Source organism: Oncorhynchus nerka, linkage group LG9b (genome assembly GCF_034236695.1).
Source record: "Oncorhynchus nerka isolate Pitt River linkage group LG9b, Oner_Uvic_2.0, whole genome shotgun sequence".
Taxonomy (NCBI): Eukaryota; Metazoa; Chordata; class Actinopteri; order Salmoniformes; family Salmonidae; genus Oncorhynchus; species Oncorhynchus nerka.
Window position 1 is genome coordinate 2039151 of NC_088424.1, and position 23154 is coordinate 2062304.

Genomic DNA, 23154 nt, shown 5'->3' on the forward strand with positions numbered 1-23154 from the left:
TCAATCAAAAAAGTTTGAATTAAAAAATAAACAAAATAGCTTCTTCGCACGAGCAATTTCTCAAACAAGAATTTTGTTAGGACTGTCTGGGAGTGGTCTGAGTGGGGAGGGAAAACTGAAAACTAGCTGGTTTGGAGCTGTCTTTTTTATTGGTCCATTAGCTAATTTACTGCCTGGTGATGTCATAAGTCAGGCCACAACTCCTTCACACCAAAACAGACTGAAATTTCAGGCGGTCTTTTCAAACAGCACTTACACCAAAAGGGCATTATCGTCAATTTCACAGTATTATTTCAACCTCATAGTGTGGAAATATATATAAAATACAGGAATTAACGTTTTTGACTGCACTGGGCCTTTAAGATTGTTGGACACTAGAATGAAATGACTGAGAACAAGACATACAGAACTGTTTCAGTGTATGCTCCAGTAATTTTAGTCTCTTATACTAGGTGAGATCATAATTCTGTTGTCCTTTGTTTAGGATGTCGCGCCAGCCACTGCAACAGTCCAAGTTGGCAAACCAGTACATATTTAATACGTTTGTGAGGCAGCCAATTGATAATAAAAAAAAGGGCCTGCCTTGATAGAGAATGAATGGATGAGTGAATACAGGCCAATCTCACTACAGTATGCAGATATATACATTCTCACATTGCAGTGCTATTTTCCAATTATGGAAAAGTTATAGAATAATTTTAAAAAATTCTACCTGGAACTTGCAAATAATAAATATGGCAGAAAATACACTTACAAGATTCATAGAAGATTCTTGTAATACCTGACTTACATGGGTGGTTACCATTTAGACATAACAGAAATGTTGAATGTGCCTTCTAAGGTCTCACATACATGAGACATACAAATTTCAAGCACTTGGATCATAGTAATAGCAAGCTGTTGCATGTATTGTATGAAAAACACACAAGAGCCATGTAGGCTAAGCCATCTAAAGCAGATGCGGCTCCAGGCACATGCGACATAAGCCATTTATTTTAGGAATTCAGTCGGGGCCTCAACTCACTGTTGAGAGTTAGAATAGTAGAATACACAGTGTGCATGTCAAAATACTGGGCTTGGTTAAAACCCTGGATGGGAGATCAAAGGCATAGCTGTAGATAAATCAACTGTCCAGTAGGAGGTGCTGCCCAGCCTTAACCATGGAAACTCATACCTAAAAATCTAAATGTATATGCAAATAATTAATTTTTCTTTGAGATATTGTCATGTTTCTTTTTATGTGTTGATTTATAAAAAACAATGTGAAACATATAAGGAATGCATTCCCAGAACATACTCAGTACATCAACTTTTCTTATAATATAGCCTTTTGGTGCCCTATGTGAGATTTGGTTGGGGGGCCACCCACCTTGTGACAAAACATTTTTGTGGCTGCCCTCTTGATGGTGGAGAGAAACATTTTAAGGTTAATATCCTGCAATTCCACACATTTTGCCATGGGGCGGAGAGAACATTTAGCAATATTATAACAAATTTCATGCAATTATACTAATTTTCCATGGGGCAGAGATAATGTTTTGCACTTTTAAAGCAAAACCTGTTTTGATTTTTGGGGGTAGATCAGCTTTAATATTGCAGATAGATTGTAGCTTCCATCAAAGTAATTGTCTGCATCATTTCTAATCCCCCATATACAGTATATTTTTTGTAAATATATGTCAGATAACAACACAAAACATTGTTACCTGACATGGCTAATTGAGTGACTGTGACAACAGAGAGAAACAGCTGATGAACAACCAAATTTCGCTGGTGTATTCTACTATTCCTACTCTCAATAGTAAGTTGTGAGTCCCCCCACCTTCTTATAATATTCATAAATTACCCATTTAATTAATATATTTTGTCTCAAATATGTCATATCAAATCTTTGTATGAATTGCACCACAATCATTCAATTGTGTATGTCATATAAGGTATACCTTTACATTTAAACACGTATACAGTTTACGTACTGAAAATGGCAGATTTGGGCACTAATAAGCTCCTATGTAGTGGCTGTACAGTATACTATACATGACGTCAGAGCCCTGGCTCTGCGCTTCACAGCACTGTGTGGGTTTTGACTGACAGCTGATCTGAACTTGAGAACTGAGCAACAAGAAGTTGCCTTGATCCCTCCCGGTAATAAGGCAACTTTTGCAAATGTTTTGTTGTCTGAGTGAGGGAAATGCTGTAAATTAAGATGGCTCAATATATTTTGAAAGATAATATGCGGAGGATTATAATAAATACCGCTTGGATGTCATAAAAGAAAGCCAAACACCCATGAGTCCAAATGTGCTCTTCACATTTCCAAATCATAAAACTTGTGTCATATACAGTGTCAACATTTCTGACACTATGTTTGATGTACAGTTACAAGATTAAGATTATCGGTCCTCCCCTCCTACTCCGCGGCTCGACGACTCATTGCGAGCTCACAGAACAGGGCTCCGGGCAGCCGAGCGGAAATGGAGGAAAACTCGCCTCCCTGCGGACCTGGCATCCTTTCACTCCCTCCTCTCTACATTTTCCTCTTCTGTCTCTGCTGCTAAAGCCACTTTCTACCACTCTAAAGTCCAAGCATCTGCCTCTAACCCTAGGAAGCTCTTTGCCACCTTCTCCTCCCTCCTGAATCCTCCTCCCCCTCCCCCCCTCCTCCCTCTCTGCAGATGACTTCGTCAACCATTTTGAAAAGAAGGTCGACGACATCCGATCCTCGTTTGCTAAGTCAAACGACACCGCTGGTTCTGCTCACACTGCCCTACCCTGTGCTCTGACCTCTTTCTCCCTCTCTCTCCAGATGAAATCTCGCGTCTTGTGACGGCCGGCCGCCCAACAACCTGCCCGCTTGACCCTATTCCCTCCTCTCTTCTCCAGACCATTTCCGGAGACCTTCTCCCTTACCTCACCTCGCTCATCAACTCATCCCTGACCGCTGGCTACGTCCCTTCTGTCTTCAAGAGAGCGAGAGTTGCACCCCTTCTGAAAAAACCTACACTCGATCCCTCCGATGTCAACAACTACAGACCAGTATCCCTTCTTTCTTTTCTCTCCAAAACTCTTGAACGTGCCGTCCTTGGCCAGCTCTCCCGCTATCTCTCTCAGAATGACCTTCTTGATCCAAATCAGTCAGGTTTCAAGACTAGTCATTCAACTGAGACTGCTCTTCTCTGTATCACGGAGGCCCTCCGCACTGCTAAAGCTAACTCTCTCTCCTCTGCTCTCATCCTTCTAGACCTATCGGCTGCCTTCGATACTGTGAACCATCAGATCCTCCTCTCCACCCTCTCCGAGTTGGGCATCTCCGGCGCGGCCCACGCTTGGATTGTGTCCTACCTGACAGGTCGCTCCTACCAGGTGGCGTGGCGAGAATCTGTCTCCTCACCACGCGCTCTCACCACTGGCGTCCCCCAGGGCTCTGTTCTAGGCCCTCTCCTATTCTCGCTATACACCAAGTCACTTGGCTCTGTCATAACCTCACATGGTCTCTCCTATCATTGCTATGCAGACGACACACAATTAATCTTCTCCTTTCCCCTTCTGATGACCAGGTGGCGAATCGCATCTCTGCATGTCTGGCAGACATATCAGTGTGGATGACGGATCACCACCTCAAGCTGAACCTCGGCAAGACGGAGCTGCTCTTCCTCCCGGGAAGGACTGCCCGTTCCATGATCTCGCCATCACGGTTGACAACTCCATTGTGTCCTCCTCCCAGAGCGCTAAGAACCTTGGCGTGATCCTGGACAACACCCTGTCGTTCTCAACTAACATCAAGGCGGTGGCCCGTTCTTGTAGGTTCATGCTCTACAACATCCGCAGAGTACGACCCTGCCTCACACAGGAAGCAGCGCAGGTCCTAATCCAGGCACTTGTCATCTCCCGTCTGGATTACTGCAACTCGCTGTTGGCTGGGCTCCCTGCCTGTGCCATAAAACCCCTACAACTCATCCAGAACGCCGCAGCCCGTCTGGTGTTCAACCTTCCCAAGTTCTCTCACGTCACCCCGCTCCTCCGCTCTCTCCACTGGCTTCCAGTTGAAGCTCGCATCCGCTACAAGACCATGGTGCTTGCCTACGGAGCTGTGAGGGGAACGGCACCTCAGTACCTCCAGGCTCTGATCAGGCCCTACACCCAAACAAGGGCACTGCGTTCATCCACCTCTGGCCTGCTCGCCTCCCTACCACTGAGGAAGTACAGTTCCCGCGCAGCCCAGTCAAAACTGTTCGCTGCTCTGGCCCCCCAATGGTGGAACAAACTCCCTCACGACGCCAGGACAGCGGAGTCAATCACCACCTTCCGGAGACACCTGAAACCCCACCTCTTTCAGGAATACCTAGGATAGGATAAAGTAATCCTTCTCACCCCCCTTAAAAGATTTAGATGCACTATTGTAAAGTGGCTGTTCCACTGGATGTCTTAAGGTGAACGCACCAATTTGTAAGTCGCTCTGGATAAGAGCGTCTGCTAAATGACTTAAATGTAAATGTAAATGTAAATTACATGTCGTCATACAGGTTGTTCTGAACAGAATGAGCATATGTTTGTTTATTGTGTCGAAAATTTGCTGCAGCACACACACTTGAATGCACTCATGACTCCTTTCTATGCGAACCCCAATTACGATCTGTTTCTCTGAATTGCCTTGTGAGAGCCTAACACTGTAATGTCGTATTTTGCAGAGATCTGTGGCCACTTGGAGACACCAGTTAGTCCTCTTACTCAAACCCTTGTAAATATATATATATGTTTTGACTACCCCTCATTTTCCAGGAATAGTCATCATGTTACTGAATGCATGCAGAGTATATTTTTCAGATTTCGTTATCAACAAATGCGTCAAAGTACAGTAAATATAAAATGCACATAAATCAACAGTGTAATGTTTGGATTCAGTCTTGTCAGGTGAACTGTTGTATACTCACCTTTGGTCTAATATTTTTTCCCATTGTCTCCAAACCGTTCCCTTTCAATTGCTACCATGGTTGCGCATATGGTTTTCATATTTCTTCAGTAAGAATATATTTAATTTAGCCCTATCCATATACAGTGCATTCGGAAAGAATTCAGACCCCTAGACTTTTGCCACATTTGGTTACATTCCAGCCTTATTTAAAAAAAATGTTTTACACACAATACTCTAAAATGACAAAGCGAAAACAGGTTTCTATACATTTTTGCAAACGTAGAAAAATAAAAAAATACCTTATTTACATAAGTTTTCAGAGCCTTTGCTATGAGACTCAAAATTGAGCTCAGGTGCATCCTGTTTCCATTGATCATCATTGAGATGTTTCTACAACTTGATTGGAGTTCACCTGTGGTAAATTCAATTGATTGGATATAATTTGGAAGGCCTGTCTATATAGGTTCCCACAATTGACAGTGCATGTCAGAGTAAAAACCAAGACATGAGGTCGAAGGAATTGTCCGTAGAGGTCCGAGACAGGATTGTGACAAGGCACAGATCTGGGGAAGGGTACCAAAGAATTTCTGCAGCATTGAAGGTCTCTAAGAACACAGTGGCCTACATAATTCCTAAATGGAAGATGTTTGAAACCACCAAGACCCTTCCTAGAGCTGGCCGCCTGGCCAAACTGAGCATTCGGGGGAGAAGGACCTTGGTCGGAGAGGTTACCAAGAACCCTGTGGTCACTCTGACAGGGCTCTCTAGTTCGTCTGTGGAGATGGGAGAACCTTCCAGAAGGGCAACCATCTCTGCAGCATTCCACCAATCAGGCCTTTATGGTAGAGTGGCCAGCCTGAATACCAAGAGACACTTCTGGAGGAGACCTGGCACCATCCCTACAATGAAGCATGGTGGTGGCAGCAAAATGATGTGAGGATACTTTTCAGCAGCAGGGACTGGGACACTAGTCAGGATCGAAGGAAAGATGAACGGAGCAAAGTACATAGAGATCCTTGATGGAAAAACCTGCTCCAGAGCATACAGTACCTCAGACTGGGGTGAAGGTTCATCTTCCAACAGGACAACGACCCTAAGGACACAGCCTAGACAATACAAGTCTCTGAATGTCCTTAAGTGGCCCAGCCAGAGCCCGGACTTGAACCCGATCGAGCATCTCTGGAGAAAGCTGAAAATAGCTGTGCAGCGACGTTCCCCATCAACCTGACAGAGCTTGAGAGGATCTGCAGAGAAGAATGGGAGAAACCCCCCAAATACAGGTGTGCCAAGCTTGTAGTGTCATACCCAGGAAGACTTGAGGCTGTGATCACTGCCAAAGGTGCTTCAACAAAGTACTGAGTAAAGTGTCTGAATACTTATGAAAATGTGATATTTCAGTTTAACATTTTTTATACATTTGCACAAATTTTGTGTTTGCTTTCTCATTATGGGGTATTGGGTGTAGCTTGATTAGGGTAAAAAAAAAATATTACATCAATTTTATAAGAAGGCTGTAACGTAACAATATGTGGAAAAAGTCAGTGTATAGGGATATCACAAAAATATATATATATATATATATATACAACTGAGATATAAGGAAAAACATACCAGATCCTTATTAGATTAAAAATAAAAATTCATGATTCTTTTCGATATGGGTTTCCACAGACAAGGAGTATGCTGAGTCTTTCTTTTGGACCAGGAGGTAAGTTTGAAGGTGTTTTTGTCTGCTGGAGCGACCTGCACATTATGAGTATTCTCCCAAAAAGTCAGGCCAGATCAGTGTTTGTGAAGGGAATGGAATAAAGGAAAGGAAGACATTGAAGACTATTTGGGCATACTGAAATGTAGATGTGGGAGAGTCTGTTTGGGAATACCTTATATGGGCTCCCCTATTTGATGTTTTCACCACACCTTTGGTTTGACCTTTGACACCTCTGACTCATCCCACATGACCCCTGACCTTGTCCTCTGACTTGCAATTTATGACCCTCCCACTGACCCTCTTGTAAATGGGGGGAGAGGAGTAGGTGGACTGCGTCTGTGTGTGTATCACGTCTACTCCCCTCCGGTGATCGACGTCGCCGGTATACAAACCACCGGTCCTGGGATTCATCATTACGCACACCTGACCTCAATCATTACACGCACCTGCACGTCATCATGATACTCACCTGGACTGCATCACATTCCTGATTACCTCCCCTATATCTCAATCCCTTTTGTTTTTTTCCGCAGTCAGTATTGTTTCTGTGTTTATGCTTAGACGCTACTGTTATGTTGTCTCGGTTTGTTGTTTTATTAAACGTTTCCCCTGCACCTGCTTCTCGACTCTCAGCATCTCCGTTACAGAATACTGACTCAACATAAGCAGCAGGAAAACAGAAAATCTCCCAGACTGTCGACGAGCAGGGAAACCTAAGTCAACACCATGACCAGCTAGTACAACTGGGGACGGCTATGGAAGAGGTTCTTCGCAGTGTGCAACATCGCAAAGAACACACTGGGTCGACTGATTGTAGTGTCAGCACAACGGCCCATTCAGCAACCCGCTCAGGTCAGCGACGCCTGCTTGTTCATCCGGGATAAATATGATGGCACCCCATCTAAATGCTGGGGCTTTCCACTTCAGTGCTCCCTTACGCACAAGATGGGAGCTCCCACTACCGAGAGGTCCAAGGTTGCCACAGTTATTTCTCTGCTGACTGGGCGGGCGTTGAAATGAGTTTGACAAAGAAAGAGCGTGATGGAGTGCTGCGTCAGATGACCTGGCCTCCACAATCACCCGACCTCAACCCATTTCAGATGGTTTGGGATGAGTTGGATCACAGAGTGAAGGAAAAGCAGCCAACAAGTGCTCAGCATATGTGGGAACTCCTTCAAGGCTGTTGAAAAAGCATTCCTCATGAAGCTGGTTGAGAGAATGCCAAGCGTGTGCAAAGCTGGCATCAAGACAAAGGGTGTCTACTTTGAAGAATCTAAAATATTACATTTTGATTTGTTTCACTTTTTTGGTTACTGTATGATTCCATATGTGTTATTTCATAGTTTTGATGTCTTCACTATTATTCTACAATGTAAAAAATAAAAACCATTGAATGAGTAGGTGTGTCAACTTTTGACTGGTACAGTCTGTGTGTGCACATGTTTTAACTCCTTTCTCCTCTACTTCAGGTGTGTTTGAACTGATGTCCTTGGTGATCTCTGGGATGAAATCTATAATGGACAGAAATGAGGACTTTACATTTCTTAAAAGCATGATCATGGAAAGGAGATTACATCTACTGGTCAAGGTGAAACTGGCTTTAACAACTGTGATGTAATGGCAATGCTACAGTTCTGTTATAGTAATGATATCTGAGAGTTTATCATGTACAATTACAGTATGTCATAGTGTGTAGCTATGGAAATGTACTGGGTAGTATTCACTAGGAACTAACCGGAAGCAAACGGTCCGAAACAGGGAGGGACTACCTGAACTTTTCAAAATCAAATTTTATTTGTCACATACACATGCAGATGTTATTGCGGGTGTAGCGAAATGTGTTTGTCTCTAATTCCAACAGTGCAGTAATATCTAACAATGCACACAACCTAAAAGTAAAATAATGGAATTAAGGATTATAAAAATTAGAATGAGCAATGTCAGAGTGGCATAGACTAGAATACAGTATATACATATGAGATGAGTAAAGCAGTATGTAAACATGATTAAAGTGACTAGTGTTCCATTATTGAAGTGGCCAGTGATTTCAAGTCTATGTATATGGGGCAGCAGCCTCTAAGGTGCAGGGTTACGTAATCGGGTGGAAGCCGCCTAGTTAATGTTCCTGAGTGGCAAAATTATAGTCGCCTTGTTTCCTCATTTTCCCTTGCATAACTTTTGGCTGTGGTGTGCACTAATGAATACAACAGATGTACATCACCGGTGATGCACTGTAATAGTAACCCCCAGTGTCATAGCCTGACTTGTTCTCTTTCTCAGATCCATGCGAGGTTGAGGCGGTTTGGATCAAGGAATCCTGTCCCGGTCCGGGATAATGCAAAGAGTCTGGCCTGTAACGTAAGTCTTTCTCTTTGCACTCATCCTTAGGATGGATGGATGAATGGATGGCTGGATATAAATATAGATAAAGGAAGATATATTTTGCACAAGTGTCCCTACATACAGTGCCTTGCTAAAGTATTCAGACTCCTTGGATTTCTTCACATTTTGTTGTGTTACAAAGTGCGATTTAAAATTGATTTAATTGTCAACTACACAAACTCTGTAATGTCAAATTGTATTTAAGGTTAATAACAAAGGAATTACTAAAACATAGTTGTTGCATACGTATTCAGCTCCTTGAGTCAATACATGTTAGACACCTTTTGGCATCAAATACAGTAAGTCTTCTTGGGTAGGTCACCAGGATTGTGCAATATCTGCCAAGATGTTGGGGGATCATGGCTAGACAGAAATGTTCATTTCTTGCCATAGATTTTCAAGCAGATTTAGTTCAAAACTGTAATTTGGCCACTCAGGAACATTCACTGTCTTCTTGGTAAGCCACTCCAGTGTAGATTTGGCCTTGAGTTGTAGGTTATTGTCCTGCTGAATGGTAAATCCCTCTCCCAATCTCTGGTGTAAAGCAGGTTTTTCTCTAGGATTTTGCCTGTGCTTAGCTCCGTCCCGTTTATTTTTATCCTGAACCTCGCCGGTATTTGCCGATGTAAAGCATACCCATACCATGATGCAGCCGCCACATGCTTGAAAAAAAGGAGGCAGTTACTCAGTGACGTGTTGTGCTGCATTTTCCCCAAACATAAGGTTTAGCATTCATTTATTTATTCATTAATTTAGCATTTTCTTGCAGTATTACTTTAATGCCTTGTATCATTAAAGATATATGTTTTTATTCTGTATATTTGTATTTTCACTCTGTCATTGTGGAGTTAAGACAATGTTGTTGATCCATCCTCAGTTTTCTCCCAATACAGCCATTGAACTCTGTAGCTGTCTTAAAATCCCCAATGGCCTCATGGTAACATCCCTGAGCAGTTTATTTCCTGTCCTGTAGCTCAGTTCAGAACAAAGGGGCTGACACTATATTGTAGTTGTGAATTTTGTGTTTTTTTCTGTGTATTGTTCTGGCACTTTGGTTTAATTTGAATCTATACAAAACACTGTCTTTTTTTGGTCAACAATCACACTTTGTAATAGTAATCTTTTGCAATCTCAACCACACTGCACACTGCCATAACCCATCTGGACAAGAGGAATACCTATGTGAGAATGCTGTTCATCGACTACAGCTCGGCATTCAACACCATAGTACCCACCAAGCTCGTCATCAAGCTCGAGACCCTGGGTCTCGACCCCGCCCTGTGCAACTGGGTACTGGAATTCCTGACGGGCCGCCCCCAGGTGGTAAGGGTAGGCAACAACATCTCCTCCCCGCTGATCCTCAACACTGGGGCCCCACAAGGGTGCGTTCTGAGCCCTCTCCTGTACTCCCTGTTCACCCACGACTGCGTGGCCACGCACGCCTCCAACTCAATCATCAAGTTTGCGGACGACACAACAGTGGTAGGCTTGATTACCAACAACGACGAGACGGCCTACAGGGAGGAGGTGAGGGCCCTCGGAGTGTGGTGTCAGGAAAATAACCTCACACTCAACGTCAACAAAACTAAGGAGATGATTGTGGACTTCAGGAAACAGCAGAGGGAACACCCCCCTATCCACATCGATGGAACAGTAGTGGAGAGGGAAGCAAGTTTTAAGTTCCTCGGCATACACATCACAGACAAACTGAATTGGTCCACTCACACAGACCGCATCGTGAAGAAGGCGCAGCAGCGCCTCTTCAACCTCAGGAGGCTGAAGAAATTTGGCTTGTCACCAAAAGCACTCACAAACTTCTACAGATGCACAATCGAGAGCATCCTGGCGGGCTGTATCACCGCCTGGTACGGCAACTGCTCCGCCCTCAACCGTAAGGCTCTCCAGAGGGTAGTGAGGTCTGCACAACGCATCACCGGGGGCAAACTACCTGCCCTCCAGGACACCTACACCACCCGATGTTACAGGAAGGCCATAAAGATCATCAAGGACATCAACCACCCGAGCCACTGCCTGTTCACCCCGCTATCATCCAGAAGGCGAGGCCACTAACATTGAGTGGCTGCTGCCAACACACTGACACTGACACTGACTCAACTCCAGCCACTTTAATAATGGGAATTGATGGGAAATGATGTAAATATATCACTAGCCACTTTAAACAATGCTACCTTATATAATGTTACTTACCCTACATTATTCATCTCATATGCATACGTATATACTGTACTCTATATCATCGACTGCATCCTTATGTAATACATGTATCACTAGCCACTTTAACTATGCCACTTTGTTTACATACTCATCTCATATGTATATACTGTACTCGATACCATCTACTGTATCTTGCCTATGCTGCTCTGTACCATCACTCATTCATATATCCTTATGTACATATTCTTTATCCCCTTACACTGTGTATAAGACAGTAGTTTTGGAATTGTTAGTTAGATTACTTGTTGGTTATTACTGCATTGTCGGAACTAGAAGCACAAGCATTTCGCTACACTCGCATTAACATCTGCTAACCATGTGTATGTGACAAATAAAATTTGATTTAAAGTGAATATTATTCATGACATCCATGGACTATGCAACTGAGGCAAAGCCTTGTTTTACAGTAATATTATTTTATCTCCTTTATACAGACATCATGGGACAGTTTTCAGCATTAAGGTGTTAAAATAATTTCACCCCAAGTGTAATGTTTCTGCCTTGAGAACTACCATTAATGTCAACTCTATAAAGTGACACTGAGATTTCCCACTCTCCCATAATCCTCTACTTCACCCCTCCCCTTTAAGTACCTCTCCTTATCTCACTCCCCTACCCCACTGTTCTGTAGTATGTCCAATGTGGGCATACTTGTGTCTAACATGCAGAGTTCAGTAAACCGGTGGAAAAGATACAGTTGTGGTCAATGACTCCTCATTTAATTTCACTATAGTTCCAATAACTTTTACTCTTTCCTTATGCCCTGTCCTTGTTCCACCTCCCAGTCCCCTTACTCAAGGTCCTGTCTGAAAGCCACTCCAGGCCTGGTTTAAATCGTCAATGTCTACTGAAGGGGCCAAACCAAAGAGCTGTTTTTCTTCAAAATGGCTTCTGTTTGCTCACAGCGGAAAGTAATGACCTTCAGGCAGATTTATGGATTCTTTGGTGTGTGTGCGTGCACATTACATCTTGAAGCACATTCTTAGAAAAGGGTTCCAAAACCGGTTCTTCGGTTGTCCCTATGGGACAGTAATTCCCTAACTGGGATACGCGCAATGCCTTCAGGGCTATGCCAACTTAAATGTGATTCACATTTGGAAAAAATAAATAATTCTTCACATTTTCAAACAGTACATTTATTTTCTAACTGGCTATACATTTGGGTGAGATTTTTTTCTCCTCGCCTGAACTGCCTCGTTTCACAGCCAAAAATAAAATTAAACCACCTAGTGTTCAGCGAAATAACACAATGTCAAATAATTAACATCCAATCACATTAACCGTTACTCTCTCGCGGGAAACCTTCACTCATGCACAGACATTTACAAACGAAACATGACAATTTCAAAAATAAGCCAAAGGAGTTTTTTGAGCGAGAATTAAGATGACTTTCGAGTAGTAAGACATTTATGAAAGCAGCCGTTACCATTTAATAAGAAGGGGCTAGAAAGCGTCTATCGTGAGCTACCGAGTGGCTAGGACAGGCAAGCCCCATACTATTGTGGAGGACTTAATTGTTCCTGCGGCTGAGGATATGGCTGGGACAATGCTGGGGGAAAAGGCCCAAAAAACAATACAGACAATGTCTTCATCAAACAACACTGTTTCACGATGCATCAATGACATGGCAGGAGTTGTTTTGAAACAATTACTGCTTCGCATACAAGCAAGTGAATTCTATGCGTTACAGCTGGATGAGTCAACAGCGGCCTGGCACAGCTCCTGGTATATGTCCGTTACGTTTATGGGGGGTCAACTAAGGAAGACATCCTCTGTTGAAAACCACTAGAAACCAGGACATGAGAGGATATTTTTATAGTACTGGAGAGCTTTGTGACATCAAATGGACTTTCCTGGTCAAGATGTGTTGGTATCTGTACAGATGGCGCAAAAGCCATGACAGGGAGATATAGTGGAGTGGTAACGCGCGTGCAAGCAGTTGCTCCCGATGCCACTTGGGTACACTGCAGCATCCACCGAGGGGCTCTTGCTGCCAAGGGGATGCCTGACAGCTTGAAAGATGTTTTTGACACAACAGTGAAAATGGTTAACTAAATGGTTAACTTTGTTAAAGCAAGGCCCCTGCACTCTCGTATTTTCTGCACTATACGGCAGCAATCATTATGGGCAGCAATCATGTAACGCTTTTACAACGTACAGAAGTGCTGGTTATCAAGGGGCAAAGTATTGACACGTAAAAAAGAAAAGAAAAAGAATCTAGCTTAGTTTTCTTTACTGACCATTTTCACTTGTCTGACCGCTTGCATGATGAAGAGTTTCTCACAAGACTGGCCTATCTCGTGATGTTTTTTCTCACCTGAATGTTCTGAATCTAGGATTACAGGGACTCTCCGCAACTATATTCAATGTGCGGGACAAAATTGAGGCTATGATTAAGACGTTGGTGCTCTTTTCTGTCTGCATTAACAAGGACAACACACAGGTCTTTCCATCATTGTATGTTTGTTTTTTTGTGTGCAAATGAACACAAGCTAACGGACATGTCAAGTGATATAGCGAAGCACCTGAGTGAGCTGGGTGCGCAATTACTCAGGTACTTTGCCGAAATGGACGACACAAACATTTGGATTTGGTATCCCTTTCATGCCCTGCCTCCAGTCCACTTGATCCACTGATCAAGAGAGCCTCATCGAAATTGCAACAAGCGGTTCTGTAAAAATGTTATTTAATCAGAAGCCCTGCCAGATTTCTGGATAGGGCTGCGCTCAGAGTTTCTTGCCTTGGAAAATCGCGCTGTTTAGACACTGATGCCCTTTGCAACCATGTACCTGTGTGAGAGTGGGTTCTCGGCCCTCACTAGCATGACATCTAAGTATAGGCACAGACTGTTTGTGGAAAATGATTTAAGACTGAGGCTCTTTCCAATACAACCCGACATTGTAGAGTTATGTGCATCCTTTCAAGCACACCATTATTAACCTGTGGTGAGTTATTCACAATTTTTGATGAACAAATAAGCTTTTATATGTACAATGGCTGAATAACGAGCAAAATTATTGATATTATTATTATTTGTGCCCTGGTCCTATAAGAGCTCTTTGTCACAACCCGGCTCGTGGGAAGTGACAAACTCACACTCATTCTTATGTTTAATAAATGTATCATATAGCAGGCTTACAATGAGGACAATGATGGCAAAAAACAACATTTGAGAGTGTGCTGACCCTGGTGCTAGAGGGGGTACACAGCTGGAGGTTGAATGTTTGAAGGGGTACGGGACTATAAAAAGTTTAGGAACCACTGCTATAGCCCTTTTTGGTTCCAGGTAGAACCCTTTTTGGTTCCAGGTAGAACCTTCTGTGTAAAGGGTTCAACATGGAACTCAAAAGGGTTCTACTTGGAACCAAAACGGTTTCTACCTGGAACCAAAAAGGGTTCTTCAAAGGGTTTTCCTATGGACAGTCGAAGAACCCTTTTAGGTTCTAGATACACCTCTCCCCCCTCATTGTTATATCAGAGGCTGCATACTGTGCGTGTGTCTGTGTGTCATAGTTGGCTGAGGAGCTGTGGACTCAAGTGGCTAGTGCTGAATGTTCAGAGTTGATCAGCCTGCTCTCCAACCCGCACATCAAGGTGAGTCTCCCATAAAGGATATGAAAGTAAATAATGTCAGACCGTCTCATTCAGTCAAACACACGCCTCATTCCGTTTCTTTTAGAGACACACATTAAGGCCAGGCACCACACCCATATAAGGTATTTTTTCACCCACCTTAATCATTTCAAAATCAACTTTTACCAGAATGTGGACACAAATATAATAATTTTGGGGATTGCAATTCTTCTGAAATGTTGTATTTGGTGATATCTGTATATACGGTATTTGCACATTATGCAAATACCTTTTTCTGGACACTAGATGAAGTCAGCCTAAATTTGTGTTTCATGTTGTCAAGACACTCCAGGACTGAACTTACACATAGCCGATTGTGGATAAATAGGCCTACTTTTTTCAACTTTCTATCTGTAATTTTTTTTTAAAGTCTTATGATAACCACACAAATTGTGGGGAATGCAGATTCTTCTGAGGCTGAGAAAAATGAGTTGACATGAAAATGAGCTTTTAAATTATGTGTGATTCAATATAGCAAGTTTTGAAATGATGGATGTATGTCCATTTAAGTGGTTACAATTCATGACATTTGATTTAATATGATAAACTAACAAAAGTACATTTTAATGGAGAAAAATAGAAAGAATAAGTAGATGCAAAATATGTAATTTTAGTCTGTGGTGCCTGGCCTTAAAGTAATCTGTTCCTCCTGCCAATGTTATTGCATGCATGTAAACACAAGCATGGACACACACACCCACCCACCCACACACACCCATAACCTCTGCTGACTAATCAACAGGTGCTGTTGCAGTATAGCCTATAATTACTACCAACACAGCCCATTTAGTTCGCGAATAATGTATCCAGGTGTGAAATGTAGTTTTGTTTCCCCGTCCCTTCATCTTCCCTTTACACACAGCTATTAACATCTTCAAATTAGCATCATTAGCAGCAAAGGTAACATAACCAATCATGTTCATTTTTGTCATTACAACTGCAGCCAGTCTGCATCGGGCAGAGAAAGAAACTGAGCGAATAAAGGGCAATCTAGGATTGATGCAGCGATTTTTGGACTTAATTATATATACCAATTGATTCTTGAAAAATAACAACCTGTTTGAATCCCATATTGCGCTTTTAATGCATGTGCTTCTATTCAATCCTATTGACAGTATCTCAGAAGCACTAATATTCTGGAACTGTTCAGTCTAATTAAAAAGCAGAGTGCCTGGTTTTCCAGGGCTGCAGTGGAGCTCCTCTATTAACGAGGGATTGTTGACAGCCCAGGAATGCGTCCCAAATAGCACTCTACTCCCTATGGGCCCTGATCAAAAGTAGTGCACTATATAGGGCAAAAGGTGTCATTTGGGACAACCCAGGATTTCACTGCAGATTTATTTGGATAGCTTTAACGACCTGTTTGTTCCTGGCTCTCACTTGGTGGCTCACACGTATGCTTGTTACTGTTAACGTTACTGGATGTTGTTTTTATAAAACCTGTTATGAGCTGACCAGTATTGTATTGGCCTTTTTATTTTCATCACTATGGACAGACTTATCGCAAAGAGACAGACAGAGGGATAGATATGTGTATTCTTTTCTTCCTACCTGGACCGACCGCCACTAATAGACACAGGGTGCAAAATGATTGACACCCTTGACAAAGATGTGCAAAAATGAAAAGTATAAAATAAATAATTCAAATAATTGATGTGTGCTTAGGGTTATTGTCTTACTGGAAGATTCACTTGCGGACAAGTTTCAGCCGTCTGGCAGTAGCAACCAGATATTTGGCTAAAATGTCTTGGTACTATGTAAAGTTCTAGCCATTGATGCCGTTGACCTTAACAAGGGCCCCAGGAACAGTGGAAGTGATATAGCCCATAACATCAAAGATCCATCACCATATTTTACAGTAGGTATGGGGCTCTTTTCTGCTCATGCATTCTCATTTCCATACAAAATCCACCACTGGTGTGCGTGACTAAAGAGCTCTATTTTCATGTCATCCAACAAATGTAAAAGCCTGAAGTTTGCTAAAAGGCATTGGCACTTGGATTATGAAGGGAAAGGTAAAGAGGGATACCTCGTCAGTTGTACAACTGAATGCATTCAACTGAAATGTTTGTTCCGCATTTAACCCAACCCCTTCTGAATCAGAGGGCTGCTTTAATGGACATCCACGTCTTCGGCGCCCAACCGGTGCTTTGGTCAGATGACATGAAAATAGAGCTCTTCGGCCATGCACACCAGTGGTGGGTTTGACTTCGATATAAGAATGCATTATAGAAAAAGGCTCAGTGCCGTTAACCTAGCATGGTGAGATATTGAAAACAAGGGTGTCAATCATTTTGACCCCTACATGTTTGCGAAATACAAATATTACTTGTTAAACAAAATCTATTTCTCTGAGCAACTGTATTAGTATAAAATAATATGAATTCACAATTTTTTTAACATTCATTATAGCTCAATATTTGACTTTTAAATTTTTTTATACAGTTCTTTTTGCTCATCTTTATCAAGGGTGTCAATCAATTCAGACCTCGCTGTATATGAAAAGCTACTCTTGCTGTTTTCTAACGTCCTCTGTCCAGGGCCTTCTCTCTGTTCACGACATAGTAGCACAGAAAGGTTATGACCCCGAGCTGCCACCCCTACCTGATAACATCGAAGAAGAGGATGAGGACTCTGTGAAGATTATAAGCCTGTTCAGAAGCCAGGAGCCACTGGTGAGTGGATCATGGTCGTAGGGAAGAATCCTTCCTTTAAATCTCTAGTTAGGATTGTGCTCATGCAGCCTGAAATCAGTGCCATACGTTGGATATTTGTGCACCTCCATTTAGTATGATGTATAAAAAATGTATTACGTTACAAATTAAATAAAAGGATGATGGTCGGGGATGATGGGTGGGAGTATAATGTGACTGTCTGGCAACACAAAGTTTGTGTTTGAATCTTGTCGGGGACAACTGAATTATTTGACCTAACCGTTTTCTAACCTTCCTTATTCTCCTAACCGATACGTGAATTCTCACTACATTATCTGCTAACATTAGCCACAAATGCTAACAGCTAGCGGGATATACGCTGCACCAGCAAGATACAATGGCACGGGCGGGGGGGGGTGCGCAGCGGTCGTCTGTGCATATTTGTAAGCAACAGCTGGTGCACAAAATCTAAGGAAGTCTCTAGATTTTGCTCGCCTGAAGTAGAGTATATTGTGATAAATTGCAGGCCACACTACTTGCCTAGAGAGTTTCCAGCTATACTTTGTGGCTGTTTATTTACCACCACAGACAGATGCTGGCACTAAGTCAGCTGTATAAGGAAATAAGCAAACGGGAAACCGCTCACCCAGAGGCGGCGCTCCTAGTGGCCGGAGACTTTAATGCAGGGAAACTTACCAAATTTTTATCAACATGTTAAATGTGCAACCAGAGGGAAAAAAAAAATCTAGATCACATGTACTCCACACAGAGACGCGAACAAAGCTCTCCCTCGCCCTCCATTTGGTAAATCTGAACACAACTATCCTCATGATTCCTGCTTACAAGCAAAAATTAAAGCAGGAAACACCAGTGACTCGGTCTATAAAAAAAGTGGTCAGATGAAGCAGATGCCAAACTACAGGACTGTTTTGCTAACATAGACTGGAACATGTTCCGGGATTCTTCCGATGGCATTGAGGAGTACACCACATCAGTCACTGGCTTCATCAATAAGTGCATCGAGGACGTTGTCCCAACAGTGACTGTACGTACATACCCCAACCAGAAGCCATGGATTACAGGCAACATTCGCACTGAGCTAAAGGGTAAAGCTGCTGCTTTCAAGGTGCGGGACTCTAACCCGGAAGCTTACAAGAAATCCTGCTATGCCCTGCGACGAACCATCAAACAGGCAAAGCGTCAATACAGGGCTAAGATCGAATCATACTACACAGCTGACGCTCGTCTTATGTGGCAGGGCTTGCAAACTATTACAGACTACAAAGGGAAGCACAGCCGCGAGCTGCCCAGTGACACAAGCCTACCAGACGAGCTAAACCACTTCTATGCACGCTTCGAGGTAAGCAACACTGAGGCATGCATGAGAGCATCAGCTGTTCTGGATGACTGTGTGATCACGCTCTCCGTAGCCGACCTGAGTAAGACTTTTAAACAGGTCAACATACACAAGGCTGCGGGGCTAGACGGATTACCAGGACGTGTGCTCCGGGCATGTGCTGACCAACTGGCATGTGTCATCACTGACATTTTCAACATGTCCCTGATTTAAGCCTGTAATCAAATTGATTTATATAGCCCTTCGAACATCAGCTGATATCTCAAAGTGCTGTACAGAAACCCAGCCTAAAGCCCCAAACAGCAAGCAACCAACATATTTCAAGCAGACCACCATAGTCGTTGTGCCCAAGAACACAAAGGCAACCTGCCTAAATGACTACAGACCAGTAGCACTCATGTCCGTAGCCATGAAGTGCTTTGAAAGGTTGGTAATGGCTCACATCAACACCATTAACCCAGAAACCCTAGACCCACTCCAATTTGCATACAGCCCAAACAGATCCACAGATGCCATCTCTATTGCACTCCACACTGCCCTTTCCCACCTGAACAAAAGGAACAATTATGTGAGAATGCTATTCATTGACTACAGCTCAGCGTTCAAGCTCATCACTTAGGTAAGGATCCTGGGACTAAACACCTCCCTCTGCAACTGGATCCTGGACTTCCTGACGTGCCGTCCCCAGGTGGTAAGGGTAGGTAACAACACATCTGCCATGCTGATCCTCAACACTGGAGCTCCCCAAGGGTGTCACGTTCTTTCAAAATCGAACCCAGAAGCAGACCAGGACAAGGAGAGTAGGAAGAAAGTGAGTATTTATTTACAAGTGAATGTGAATGGGTAGATATATCCAGGTGGCGTAGTGGGCAGCGGTGGTGAGTTGATGGGAGTAAATAGGTGGATCCAATGGGGTAGCGGAATCCTCCGACGACCAGGCGGGAATGGAGTAAATGATCCGGGTGAGTAACTGAAGACAGAACAAACGGAGGTAAGTTTAAGGCAAGCAATACGTAAAAAAAAAAAAACGAATTCTATCCAACTTGAGGCTGATACTATGGCACAACATACTGTTCATGGCTAACGATCCGGCAGGGAATGGATGTCAGGTCAGAGCTTTTGAAGGGGAGAGGTGATGATCAGGACAGGTGTGCAGATTACTGATGGGATACAGGTGCGGGTGAACATCGATCTCCCAACAAGCTAATTCGCCCGGCAACCAGACAGGGTGCGTTCCAGGACACCGGAAACACACTCCAGGACAGAAACACAGGCAAACACAGACTCAGGAAGCGGGATTCGTGACAAAGGGTGCGTGCTCAGTCCCCTCCTGTACTCCCTGTTCACCCACAACTGCATGGCCAGGCATGACTCCAACACCATCATTAAGTTTGCAGACGACACAACAGTGGTAGGCCTGATCACCGACAACGATGAAACAGCCTATAGGGAGGAGGTCAGAGACCTGGCCGGGTGGTGCCAGGATAACAACCTATCCCTCAACATAACCAAGACTAAGGAGATGATTGTGGACTACAGGAAAAGGACCGAGCACGCCCCCATTCTCCTCAAAGGGGCTGCAGTGGAGCAGGTTGAGAGCTTCAAATTCCTTGGTGTCCACATCAACAACAAACTAGAATGGTCCAAACACACCAAGACAGTCGTGAAGAGGGCACGACAAAGCGATTCCCCCTCAGGAAACTAAAAAGATTTGGCATGGGTCCTGAGATCCTCAAAAGGTTCTACAGCTGCAACATCAAGCTGCATCACTGCCTGGTACAGCAATTACTCTGCCTCTGACCGCAAGGCACTACAGAGGGTAGTGCGTGTGGCCCAGTACATCACTGGGGCTATGCTGCCTGCCATCCAGGACCTCTACACCAGGCGGTGTAGACCCCAGCCACCCCAGTCATAGACTGTTCTCTCTACTACCGCATGGCAAGCGGTACCGAAGTACCAAGTCTAGGACAAAAAGGCTTCTCAACAGTTTTTACCCCCAAGCCATAAGACTCCCCCCAACCCCTCTTTTTCATGCTGCTGCTACTCTTTGTTTATCATATATGCATAGTCACTTTAACTATACATACTACTTCAATTGGGCCGACCAACCAGTGCTCCCGCACATTGGCTAACCGGAATATCTGCATTGTGTCCCGCCACCCACCACCTGCCACCCCTCTTTTACGCTACTGCTACTCTCTGTTCATCATATATGCATAGTCACTTTAACCATATCTACCATATACATACTAGCTCAAGACTAACCGGTGTCTGTATGTAGCCTCGCTACTGTATATAGCCTCACTACTGTATATAGCCTGTCTTTTTACTGATGTTTTATGTCTTTACTTACCTATTGTTCACCTAATACCTTTTTTTGCACTATTGGTTAGAGCCTGTAAGTTAGCATTTCACTGTAAATGTTGTATTTGGCGCACGTTACAAGTACACTTTAATTTGAAGCAACAAGCAGCCTGGCCTCCAATTCAAGTGCTTATTGTGTAAATGTATATATTTTTTCAATAAATCTTTGGCGACGAAATATAGTTCACGTTGTCAATAATTCTTTGGAGTTGACAGTTGTTTTGCCTCAAAGTTGCGCATGCATCGGTTTTGTTGCACCCGTCTATATGTCTCCAATTTGTATGCTATTGTACGACCGCTAGTCCATTCGTAATGTTATCTAAAGTAACCGATCATATCATACTTAATGGAAGGACACAAATACCTACAGTATTTCAGACAGAATTCACAGTATGTTACCTGTAAAAAAAATCTGCCAATGTTTATATGACCCCGTTTCAAACAGTCCCATTTTTACCACTTTCTTGCCAGTATACCCCCTTATACATCCCCGTGTGTAACCGGCACTGAGGAGGTTGGGAGGGGTTGGAAACATGGGCAGGAATGGTACACCCAAGTGATCATTGTGCGTCAGGACGTCGGAGTCTCAGCGCATAAGAGCCTAGTGTGTGCCAATGCTACTTCTCGATTATCGCTTTCAAGAATATACTGCAATGATGTCTACGTCCCTTGGCGTGTTTTACTGTACAGCGATTCTTACCCCCTACACCTTTCAGATATAAAGAAAAGGCGGTATAAACAAGTTTGTATGGTAAAGATTGCAGGTTTTGTCTACATTTGAAAGGGGTAAAATAAGCAAACCAAATCATACGAATTGCCCTGAGGCCAGGTTGGCTCATGCTGCAACAATATGGAACATTTGCTGAGGGTTAAAGCCATAGAAAATAGCTTTTAAGAACATTCCTATTGTCAATTTATTGTAGTCTATTTATAGCCTAAGTAGCTGAACGTTTCTTGGTGCTAAGGTAAATTGTAGTCACACAACCTAGTCCATGGAAGCCACACATGTAAAGGTGTAACCAGGACAAAAGCCTCAAGTTGGAAAGACAACATAAGGAACAGGGTTACAGATAAACCTGGGGGCTGCAAAGTCTTTCCATACTAAAGCTTTGGAGAGTCAATTCTTCCATATCTTTGCTGCCATATATCTATAGTGACACATTGCAGAGTTTGAGCATTGTTGTGTGTGGGTCTCTATCTGTGTGTGTGTGTGAACAATCGTGGTTGGTTGGTATTTCCGGCCAATAATAGAAAACATACCGTTATGCAGACTGATAAGTATTACCAAACTTACACGTATGGATGTTTCGGGATCTGTTTTATTGACGCAATATGCCGCCATTTGTCTGAGCCATAATGCAAAGTTCTCCACCTTGACGTGACCTGGTTGTTGGTAATGGCATGAGATGCTGTGTTTCCAATGTGTTTTTCATCCCATTGATAACATCTGGTAAAAAAAAAGGTGTGATAACCTCTCCAGCTATGTGATTATGTCCATCACACACTCCCAAAATGGTTCTGTCACTAAACAAATTACAGTGGCAAATTAAGTGACATTTAAGGCCCGGGGTAACAGCATCAATGTTCATGGCTTTATTAGAAGATTGCTAATTGGGAGCAGCAAACGGTGAGCAGACATGATTGTTTTCTCTGTTATTAACATCATTGAAGACCTTGTTGTACCATCCGTCTATCTTTTTGGCCTTCACTCACTTTCTCATCCCTCCTTTTTTTTCTTCATGCTCCCTTTTGTTTATCCAGCTGTCTTCTCTTTCTCTCTCTCTTTCTCTCTCTCTCTCTTTCAGGGGGCCACCATAAAGAGAGATGAATCCACTGGAGCTATAGTTGTAGCAAGGATCATGAGAGGGGGTGCTGCAGACAGAAGTGGTAAAAATAATTAAAAAGGGAA

At 43.2% G+C, this 23154-nt stretch overlaps 1 protein-coding gene across 4 annotated transcripts in view; it reads left to right on the plus strand.

The window, feature by feature from the left end:
• LOC115114096 (MAGUK p55 subfamily member 7-like) overlaps positions 1-23154 on the plus strand; it is a 63936-nt gene that overhangs the window by 1035 nt on the left and 39747 nt on the right. For 3 of the 4 annotated variants that reach the window (XM_029642070.2, XM_029642071.2, XM_029642068.2), the window contains exons 2-6: positions 8090-8208; positions 8901-8978; positions 14751-14831; positions 17411-17545; positions 23051-23132. In XM_029642070.2, coding sequence (XP_029497930.1) covers positions 8104-8208; positions 8901-8978; positions 14751-14831; positions 17411-17545; positions 23051-23132 — 481 coding nt within the window. In that variant the 5' untranslated portion in view covers positions 8090-8103. Of the gene's footprint in view, positions 1-6305; positions 8209-8900; positions 8979-14750; positions 14832-17410; positions 17546-23050; positions 23133-23154 lie in introns of those variants that run through there. The other variant, XM_029642069.2, reaches the window with a different exon arrangement.